The 11,829-nt window shown below is 34.0% G+C and overlaps 1 protein-coding gene across 1 annotated transcript in view; it reads right to left on the bottom strand.

Annotated features, from left to right (window-relative positions):
• The window catches only part of LOC126750724 (myrosinase 1-like), an 86,928-nt gene extending 81,160 nt beyond the window's left edge, over positions 1–5,768 (bottom strand). The window contains exon 1 of the mRNA XM_050460436.1: positions 5,165–5,768. Coding sequence (XP_050316393.1) covers positions 5,165–5,241 — 77 coding nt within the window. The 5' untranslated portion in view covers positions 5,242–5,768. The remainder of the gene's footprint in view (positions 1–5,164) is intronic.
• Positions 5,769–11,829: the final 6,061 nt, after the last annotated feature.

Here is an 11,829-nt window from a genome sequence, read left to right on the forward strand (position 1 = left end):
AGATAAATTGATATAGCAAGATAATAAAACCTTGAACTTTGAGCGACTGAGTTATGCAGTCATGTATGCAATACATATTACGCAACATCACGCAGTATTCATTTTATATAATATAAATATTTTTGTAATACGTTTTTTTCCAAATATATCTTAAATATTTTTATCGAAGCATTTTATCAACTCCTGGGAAATCTTTATTATTTGAACAAAATTATTATAATTATTTTTTATTGGGCTGTTGTCAAAGATATGGCTTCTAAATAGAATAGGTAATTATGACCGGCAATGATCAATCTTATGAGCTCATTTTATGTATAAGTAATAATAATAATAATAGTATGAGTAATGATAAGTACTAGGTAAGGCTAGATAAGGTAGGCACTTAGGTAATTTTTAAAATGTAGTTTTGATGACAGATCCTCATTAGACTCTCACTCGGAGGGTAGGAGACACCAAAACAAACATTTTATTTTATTAAACATGATAAATAAGGGTTTAATGCAAATTCGATAAATAAGGGTTTATTGCAAATTCTCGATATTTTTTCTCACTAACGGTTTTCTTACTAACACTTTCTCATTACCAACAATTTTTTTATTGATTAAACTTTTCAAATATGCTGTTGAGACTACGGGATTTCCTATAGGCTTAAGAACTGTTTGCCAATATTTAAACTACCAACTTTCGTTTACGAGAAAATATGGTCCAAGTCCAGAAGTGTCCAATCATATTAAAACCACATGTAATTTAAGAAGTTTAAGGGGATATTTCTCAATAATAAGGGGAAAAATATTTTACAAAACATAGATACAAGTATCGGAGCTCAAACAACAGACAACAAGTAAACTCTTATAGCATTTTCACCCTTCGTAAAAGTGTCAATTAAAATACTCGATGAACAAAAATAGTTAACTAATTTACAGTTTAAAAATAATATACGCTAAAAACGATCACTTAAGACTACTAGAAATATTTATTTAAACCGTATTTATTTGCTTCTATTTATATTATATCTATTTTTCTGCGATTTAAAAGTCGCGCTAATATCCTCACCTGAACCGGCCTTCTGGCAGCGAGCTCTTATATACTAGCTAGACCATGGTCCCGGTTCCAAGAATTGCTACCTTTTCATGTGTCTGAAAAAATATCGTGCAATGTGCTTGCTTGTGTCACCGCGATGATTCCGAAATGAGGGAGAGCGGGTTATATATTCGCGGTTTTGTCAATATGGTTACATTGCCCCCTCCATAAGCTCATTTTATCCTGAAATGATTATAAAGATAGTAATGATTTCATCTAGAAATACCATACCATCTTTGAAAATCGATATCGGCAGAAGGTTCCCTTATGCAACTGAACCTCTTGTAGAAACAATAGTCAACGCTTTTCTCCAAAAAACAACGTTGAGGAGTGTAACAGTACAACAAAACTTGCACCCCTGTATATCACTTCTAACATACTACAAACCATTCTCCAGTCCAGGTTATCGAGCCCGCATGCCAGCTTAAAAATTTCCAGACTCTCCAGGTCCTTGCCAAGCAACTCTTCCTTTAAAGATCATAAAGCGTCCCAAAGTAGTTGTCCGACTCTAGGGTTAACGACGCAATTCTTCAATTTCTTCGAACTTTTTGCGGATAGCCTAAGCTATTCCTCGATATGCACAGATGTGCCAGAACATACTCAGCTAGAGCAATAAACAAGTCTTGCTGCAATTCACAGGTTTCGCTGGACCGACTATTTTGGCTATTAGAATGAAGGGGCATGAATACATCGATGTCATGTCAAATCCGACTCTGGGTGGATTTGTCGCAACTCAGTATCCTTATGGTTTCCATGATAAGGTTTCCGTCGCAGGATGAAATGACATTTACTTGACATTTAGGTGATAGACCCTTCCGTCTCTAAAGTCATAAAGACTAACCAAGTCACTGCTGTTGTACCTCTAGTATTTGGCATTGACATCACATACTCCTTCATCTTCGATCGCTTGTCTTTTAAACGGAAATGCAAACTTGATGCTGGAAGATCTGCGTGGTCTTTCCCGGCAACACAGGTTCTTGGAATTTCAGATCACATGAAAGGCGGAGTTTTTTCCTATCACTTTTCTAACCGGACACTCTCCTGTGCTTTCATGGATGCCCGATCGATAAGCTAGCAGAAATATAGATGAAATCTATCCTAGGAAGTTTGGTCGTAAGAGACTACTTCGACATAATACCGATTAATGGTTTCATTCATTCATTTCACCGTACTATCTAAGAGTGTTATGAAGTTGTTCTTGTTTTATTAATTCTAGTATCTTACAGAAACTTAAAATTACGTCCTTGGTCTCAATTTAGCTCCAAAAGTACACTAAATCGGCAAATACATTCTTTTATTAAAGCGTTGGCGATAGTAAGGTATGTCTTAACCCATAAGCTGATGTAGTCCATCGCGACGATTCAGTTCGATTTCAGTAAATGGACTAGCAACGTAGTAACAATAGTAATCCTTTCTAAGGAACTTCCTACTATTGTATTGATGCATCAAAACGTTCTGCCTTCTCTCCGATCCATTACTTACCGCACATACAACGCATTTCCTATCCCATTACGTTTGCCTTCCTTTTGACCCAATAAATCTTTCTTTCACTTTTCCCACAGTCTTTTGTTACTTCAAGATATCACACTGGCACGGATTTCCTTTAGCAACTCCGAAATCTGCCATTTAGGCATACTGATTTGCTTTTTTTCCTCTTTGCCGTCGTGCTCAACTATTTTTTGCGACAAGAACCCATCTTCCAAAATTAGGAAGTTGCACTGTGCGCAATATAGCTTGACATTGAGAGAATACTTGACAAGCTGTTGCCATTTTAGCTTTTTCCCTTTCTTCATCAAGGTCAAGACGATCTGGATATCGGGATCTTCCTCTTGGGCTGTTATAAGATCCCTATTTTGCCAAGTATTATTGACGATGGTGGTGGAGCAATTGAGCATCTTTATCATCTTCCCTCCGATTGCTTGCAGTCTGTGGATAGGATCTTCTTAATAGGCCATCTACATATCCATTGATTCTTCTTGCTCACTATTCAGTGTCAAAGTAAAACTTTTGTAGCTTCTCGATCCACTTTGACACTTAACTATCCGGATTTTAAAACTGGAACAGCTATTTTTAAGCTGCACAGTCAGCAGCAGGAATGTCCTCCCATAGAGGTACTTGTAGAAGTGCTTCAATGCTCTGACTATAGGCAGCAACTCTCGGAGGGTGAAGCAATAGCTACGCTCTAGCTTGGAGAGCGTATTATTAAAATAATCAATGACTTTTTTTTCTTGATCATCCTAGATTTGGGACAACCGTATAGGAGTCAATATTGCTAGCGTCAAAGTCCAATACAAATTTTTCTTCAGGTATAAGATATCATATATAAAATTTTCATCAGATATAAGCTTAGGATAGATGCGCTTGTCAAAGCCTCTATTAGGTGATCTACAGCATCCTGACAGTCTCGGGACTATTGATATTTTTGTCAGCCTGGTCAATGGTTTTGCAATGTCGGCAGATTCCTCCATATAGTATCGGTAATAATGATTGTCTTTGTGAACTGCCCAATTTTTAGCTGTTTGAAACAGATGATGCTTAACTATAGATCCAGAACCTTGTAGATTGATCCAGAACATTTTCTCTAGATTTTTCATGTAATTCTCAAACAATTTTCCTACCGCAATAGTATCGTTAAGGTAAACCAGTTCAGGAGTGGCTCTCCTACTATTTTAGGTGACACTAGCTATTTCTGAAGAACGAAGAGTACTTACTAAATTATAAATTACTAATATTTATACTTACTAATTACTAAATATAAACGGCATAATCATTGTGTAGATAGGAGTATATAAGTGAAGAGCGAGAGATAAGATCATAAAAATAACAAAAAAATATATAACGAGAGCCAATAAAACATAATTGTTTATATAAAGCTAAATTTTATGAGTATGAGAAAAAAAATAAGTATCTATTAAATATTAAAGAGTTGTAAGCAAATTAAAAAATATAGAGTTCTAAAACACGACAAAATAAACAACTTATTATTAAATTCAATCATTTTCCGATAGATCAGAATCATCCGTGTCTTTATTCAGGTTATTAATATTTGCGTGTTTTCTTGAATAATTAGAGTGTTTTCTTGAATAATTTAGACGCATATTTCTAACCTTTTTGTGCCGTGCTTCAAGAGCATCCTCAGCTAAAAGTCCGACTGGCAACTAAAAAATTTTAATAATTTCGCCTCCATGCACTAGGAGCTTATGCACACTTGATGGCATGTAATACCAAGAGTATAGGTCGATGTAGAGTTTTCTGGTATCCGTCAAAAGTTGTTCAAATTTCGGTATTTTAATTTTTTGTCCTATAGACACAATTCTTAAAATTTGTGAAAATTTAAAAACTAATATTTTATCAATTTCAGTGATTAAAGAACTTAAATCTGGATTTTGAAAAAATCGCCTAGCTGTATTTCCATCATTCGTGGATCCATAGCCTGTTTTGGGTTTGTCTACAATTAGGCCCATTTTGAGTTTTAATTCTTTCTTGATATTTTGTTTTCGATTTTCGAAGAGCACCTTATTTTCAGGAGACTTAACTTGCCAACATTTAAATGGTAATCTATAGACAATATGTAACAAACACTCAAAACTACGAATCCACGAATGAATGGCTGACAAGCCAAAGTTAGGATTCTTAATTTAAAAAAAAAACTTTTTCAAAAACTTTCAAAAATCAAAAGAATTTAATTAAGCTTTCTTAAAAAGATTTTTTCTGTGCTTCATATCCCTAAAATCTTCCTTTGACCAGATTCTTTTATTTCCAAGTGTCTCACAATTTTGCGAAGATCTATTCCCGCTTTTTTAATTACACTTAATTATTGATAATTCTGCCTTCTACTATCTGTTGACATTTTCGTCCTTTACTTACAAACTGGTTACCTAATTTTACTTAAATATCAACAACAAACTGAAAAATCTTTTAAAAATCTCAATTAAAAAATTGAAATCAATATTTTTTTTTCAAAGATTTACCAAAAACAAAACTGAACTACCCTCAATAGCCAAAACATAAAGGTATAAAATTTGATAAATAAAATTTTTCTTTTACAGGATGATCCAATTTGTAATAGTACATGAGTACTTACCTATTAAAATAATAACTTATTAACATAAGAACACAAAAAATAATTCTCTCGATACAGAAATTCGTCTCGCGATACATGTTAAATATTGATTTTTGAAGTTTTGCTAACCTTGTTGAAATATGGTTGATTGCAGTTTCTTTCTTGTTAATGAGGCAAATAATGAGTGTTTTAAAAGTATGTGCTAGTAGCGTATCAGTATTCAATAAATATAAACGATAGCAGAAACACCATTTACGGTGGAATTAATTGTTCAAACGTGCTCGAAAACTTTTAGCTAATCTTGCCAGTTAAACGATGTGAATACAGAAGTTTCGTAATCCTAATTGCATAAAATAGCTGGCAGGGCTGGAATTTACTGTCGCTCTTAGATGAACAAAATACAACTTTAACAACTTCAGTAGTATGCATCTTTTTCTTTGGGAGCTTGTAAAATGCGCGGTGGGCTTAGGAATACCTGTCCACTTTATTAGACAGAAGTGACAGTGCTAATCCCAAAATATCAAAGAGTATTAAATTTGTTGTGAATAAAAATTAGATACGGTTGTTAAGTACTTAGTTACAAGTCTTTTAGCTATGATTTAAGGGGTATTTCTTTTAAGAGGTATAGACTATATATTAAATTGCATAAATGAAAATCATGGTAGTAGTGGTAGTAGTAATAGAAAGGAGATTTCAGGCATGTAAACTCCGTGGTTACCTGAAATAAAGCGTAACTATCACTTCTCAACACATAACGATACTAAAGACGGAAAATAAATGCTTGATATTTTAATACATATATAACTTTTATCATTAAAGTGACAAACCTTGAGTGTTGGAGACTGAGTTGGTTGTTGTAAACCTACTAATAAGCCTATTAAAATTACACCACTCAACCTTATAACTAAATGTAACTCAGGCGGGCATGAGACACTCCATCAAACTCCAAGTCCATTAGTCACGTCCAATAATCCAACTTGCCACTGTAAATTAGAAAATAATAATTAGCTATATTTTATACCCGAGTGGAGGGTTCTTACCCTTGAGTCTCTTAACAAGTCACCTTTAGCCAATAAGATAAATTAATGAAACAGCCAAGCTATATCAAGATCGGATTCTCTAATGATTTTTCCAGAATTCATATAATTTACAAATTAACAAGCGTCCTTCACTTGTGATTAGAAGTGAGAAATGATAGATTTAAAAGGATCTGAAGAGAAATTTAACTATCATTATTATTATTCAGTATTGAAAGATTAATATTATAATAATTTAATATTAATTAAAAGTATATTTACAACTTTCAACTACTTATCTCAATTGCGGAAAGGTTACAAATTACAAAATATATTTACTTTACAGGGAAATGGATGAAATATACATACATATTTTTAATTTTAACTACAAGCATGAATCTAATTAAAGTTTTTATTAATTACTTTATGAAACTATATTAATTATTCAATCATTAAGATTTTTTCTCTTTCTGGGATACTTAACTTGAAAATGTATTAGTGGAAAGAAATATGATTGAATAATTAAACATTATTTACGTACTGTACCTAAAAAATTGCTTTGACTCAGAAGCCTTAGCTAGTAGGTTGCCTTATGATCGGTCTGCTCTGAGTGTAACAGTCTTCAGGAAGAACAGACACGGAATATTTTGAATTATTATTTGAAAAAAATTGAGAATATGAGAGGGCGATCCAGAAATATCTTTTAAAATTATTTTTATAAAAGAAATTTATCAAAGTTATGTTTTTTTAAATGTAAATACATTTTAATCGTAAATAAAGTACGTCTATTAAGGTTTACCCAGCCTAAACATTAAAGTTTCCGAAATAGACAATTTTCGTAATAAATTCGTTAGGTTCAAAAATTAGGTTTAAATTATTACAGTTTTTAGAAGACTGTTACATGCAGATTTTGCCCTAAGCATGTAACATAGGATTTCATATAAATTCGGGCAAAAGTTTATGGGTTTTGGTATTGGCTTGAAAGGGTTGTGTGATTTACAGTTTTATAAATGGAATTTGGGGTTTGATAGTAATGCAATTTATTTTTTTTTAAGGCTTTTGGGGTTTGATTATTTTTAGGAATGTATTTACCTACCCTATCTTGTCAGTACACCTCTGTGGAGTTAGTCGTATTATGTTTCCTTAGTCCCTATTCATGTACCTGGTGTTGGGAACTGTCTGACCTTTGATTTGTTTGTCAAGAGTTTCTATAAGGCCGGTATATGTCTGGGGTATGGAGGGACTTCTAGAGGGTGCTGTTGTGCCACAGATTGCGCTATGAGTGGAGTAAATAAGACCTTTTAGATGGTGATCCGTTAGTGTAGGAAAACTTACAAATACTTTCTTCTATAGCGGAATCATGTTGTGCAAGGTATCCTAATTGATTTGAAATTGGCCTCCCCAGTTTTGCTTGCTATATTTCCCTTCAATTCTTCAAGTTAAGTTTTAGTAAATAAACGTGCCTTGACATCTGGTTTCTAGCCCTACTAGTCGATTGACAGTGACTGTTATTGACAGTAATGACTATTGACACACTTGTTGTTGTGGAGGTTTGGCAGCGTTGCTGTTTCCCATTAAAGTTTGGTTTCCATTTGGCGGATGACGGAGCGTCATAAATCAGGCAGAGCGACGTAAGAGGAAAATTGGAATTTCGTAGCCCCGTTGGGAAAATTTTGTTAGTTTTCCATGTTTTAGTATCCGAGCAGTATCGTTTTGCTGTAGTATTGCGGAATTTCTATTTTGATAGAGTGAGGCTCCGCGTAGTTTAGTACACCAAGAGGCAGGGTCAGATCGTGTCGAAGAGAAAGAGAGTGACAAGTTCACTGCCAGTGTCACCTGTCACTGTCTGGTGAGTTGTCAGTTCCTTGTCCAGCCTGTAGCCATCCCGTTATCAGAAAGAACAGTCGACATTTTGTGGTTTTAAGGAAAATTTAAGTTCATCTTGCCGGTAATTCGGTTAAATGTAAAAATATTCCTCCCAAGTTTTGGGGTTTAATTTGATGAACGTCTAGTGGGAAGTTGTAGCCGAGAGGATTTCGGATTGACCTGATATTTTTGGATTTGGTCGGCTGCTCCCACTCTAGGCCTCGCTCACCACCTTAGAGGCCTCTCCTTTTTCTCATTCTCTCCTCTATTCTCTGGTCTCTTCCTATTCTCTGGTTTCTTCTGATCATCCCAACACTGTTGGCAACCGGCTGAAGTGAGCCTCAACACAGCCTGGACTGAGCATTGTACTGTGGCTCTGCGATTTTGGATTGGAACTTGCCTGAAATCGACTTGCCCATGTGGTCGTTACCCTGGTTGTAGCTGACTGGTTCCAGAGCTGTCGAGTTAAGCTACCTTAGCCAAAATACACAAGAGATTAGAGGAGACGCAAGTTTTTGCACATTTTATTTTATTTTTCTCTTATTGAACGGTTTGATTTAGGGTTGGGGGTTGATTTATTAATTTGAATTTTATGGGTTTATTTTCTTTTATGTAAAACAAAAACGTTAAGGGGTTCTTGCTAAGTCTATTAACATTAACCTGAGGGTTTTCATTTGAGTCGAGCATCGACATTATTGGTTTTGACATTGAGCCTAGATCACCTTGTAAGAGATCGGTTATTTGCTACAAATAACATATTTAGTCATAATGTTGGTTGTTGGTTAATAGGTTTTATTGCACTAACATACCATTAATGGGCTTTCAAATTCGAACCTTACCATTTAAAAGTTTTATTTAGATTAATTTGACTTGACTAGAGTTTGTATAAGGTATTTTAGGGCCAGTGAGGTATTGTGAATTAGGCTCCAAACATATACTTCTTGTAAATAACACGTGATCACGTTTTGGATTTTCCCCTTGAACAGTAGTTCAGTGCGGATTTGTTTTTTTTTTACTAATGCCTCGCCTTAAGCATACCTCAAGTAACTCTTAATTCTTTTATCAATTTTTTTATTTATTTAAAATTACTACAGTATTACATTTTGAATAATTATCAAAATTTAAATATCTCAATGGAATTTAATTTTTTTATATGAATGGAAGTGACTATGTAAATTCTTGAATGATTATATCAATCTGGTGGACCTATGGATTGTTATTTGAGTTTTCCCAAATTATTTTCAGCTTTTAGGATCTAGGTACAAGCATAAATATAGGTCATCATTTTCTTGATTAAGGGGGGCTTATATTACCATCATAATATATCAGGGTTTGGTGTAAAATATTTAAATCAAGTGGCGCTCTTATTAAGATTTCTCCCACTACCTTCTCCACTGTCTAAAAGCTGGCGGCCACCAAATCTCTGAATCTTTTAAAACAAAATTTGTTTGTCTGGACTTAGTAATTTTTTTTGTGGTTGGATAGTAGGTATGACTCACACGGGTTGGAAATAAATTGGTTTGAACCGAGTTACGCGCTACAAGACAATAAGGTCAAAGACTTTATTTCAATGGAACACATTGTGTTTTAGATCACCAATAAATGTGATAATTAAACCTTTTCGAATTTAATAGTCTCACATTTTTTAAAATACATGTTGATTTTTTGCTTTTTATTCAATACTCACTAGTAGGAGATGACAGATTGGTTAATCAGTTACTTATATTAAAGTTCTCATTTAATAATTGAAGCTTTTAAAGTTTTTTTTAAGTTACATTATTGAAAAGTACCCTATAGAAGAACGAATTGATCTGGTATTTATTCTTGGTGAGTGTGGCCAAAATAGCCTGCTGGCAGGTCGCGTCTACGCTGAAAGGTTTTGGAATAGAAATAATCCAAATAAGGTTGCTTTTGAAAGACTGTTGGCTCAATTGAAATCAACTGGAAGTGTTGAGTATAAGACGGATCCTAAAAGAAAACCCATAACGAAAAATCCATATTGAATGTCGACTGACTGTTGCACCCTCTGAATGTCGAGGAGTAGTACTAACCGCAAGTGAAAATGGCTTTGTGACGTCATAATAGCGGATAATTTAAAATTTGATAATGGCGACAAATTTCAATTTCTCTCTGCTATACCGTGCGCTTAAAATTAGTGGGAAATGTGTGGTTCTTTCGACTTTTTTTTATCCTCATATTAAATAAAGTCCTCGATTTGTCACTTTTTTATTTGCGCACTATAATTTATGAAAAACCCATATATTTCCTACTAGATAAATAGTTCTGGGATTCAGAAAATAAACAAGAAATATTCACAAAATATAGTTCTATATTATAAGAAGAGATTATAGCAAAAAATTTCACAAGTTAGACAATAAAAATTGACAATATTGTACACGCTTGCTAAAACATTAAATAAAATATAAAAAAATTTCCAAATTCAATAATCAGACATCTATCAGATTCAATAATAAAATCACGAATGCCACTGTTGTGGACTTCCTCTACCCCTAGTTTGTGTTTTACGTCATATTAATCACTTTTCCCTTTTGTAAAGACCTTTGTTTTTATAAGAATTTAATTGAAAATTTTTGATAGATCGTTAAAAAATTTTGATTTAGCCCCTTAGAAAACCTTGTTATACCTCATTTCATATGGTTATTCACGTTTACTTTCAAATTGTTTAGAAAAATTTTAAATTAAATTAAAATTTCAACGCCCTGTGTCTCCGCAGAGAAGCATTTTCTGACATAGATTTACAGGAAGTTTTTTCAATATTTTGATCCAAGGAATGTCCTTATTTCGTATAATATTAATGACTCACCTGGTATTCAATTTATTGTTTTCACTGCTTTCATAGAAATGTTCTTTTATCCCACGTGTCAGCACGCCTCAATGAAAACTAATCACACCTGACACACAACACACTGAACTAAATGCGTGAAAAAATTTTGTGCGAAAAATGAGAACAGATCAATTTTGTTAAGATTTTTCGCAAAATTTCATTAATGAAACTTAGTTTTTTGGAAAAAGTAAAAAGAAAGCGTCTATAAGCTAAGGAACCTTGAAAGAAGGGGGCATTTTATATGACATATCAGATGCTTGACAGTCCATGTAGTCTCGAGGAGGTAATTCCGCTCTCTTACGGTCATCGTCGGGAAGTAGAACCTTTTTCAGCATTCCGTAAATCGCCCAAGCTTTCAAGGCCCTGCGGTGTAACATCACTCGAGAAATGGAACCTCAATATCGAAGCAATATTGAAACGTCAGTGTCGAAAATTAAATCATTAGAATATAAACTGTTAAGAAAATATAAATGACAATGACAGCTTTACTTTTTGTTTTTGAAGGTGGTAGACAATGGTACAGTGAAAACATCTTGTCGAACTTGCATTGTCTTATTTATTTAATGTAACACGACGTTTCGGTTGGTAAGTATCTCCAGTAACAGTTTACACTTGATAACGGTTGGAGATACTTACCAACCGAAACGTCGTGTTACATTAAATAAATAAGACAATGCAAGTTCGACAAGATGTTTTCAGCTTTACTTTTGATTTCCACATCATCCTTCCCAGTCAACAAGTGGTAGTTCTTTGTCCTCTCTAGTCTTTCGGTTCCTTTACTAGATCGCTTTCAACCCCTTACTGTTGAAAATAACGAGCATTTAAGAAATAAATTCTGTAAAAGTAATCGATTCCATTTCCCTCACGTAGTAGTTCTTTATTCTTTGTCTTCGGATCCCTTGCCTACCCCCTGCCGTCGGTCAGGCCGGATGCATCGTGGAAGAGGCGTCAATTAGTAT

The sequence above is a fragment of the Anthonomus grandis genome, chromosome 2, assembly GCF_022605725.1.
Source record: "Anthonomus grandis grandis chromosome 2, icAntGran1.3, whole genome shotgun sequence".
NCBI classification, from domain to species: Eukaryota; Metazoa; Arthropoda; class Insecta; order Coleoptera; family Curculionidae; genus Anthonomus; species Anthonomus grandis.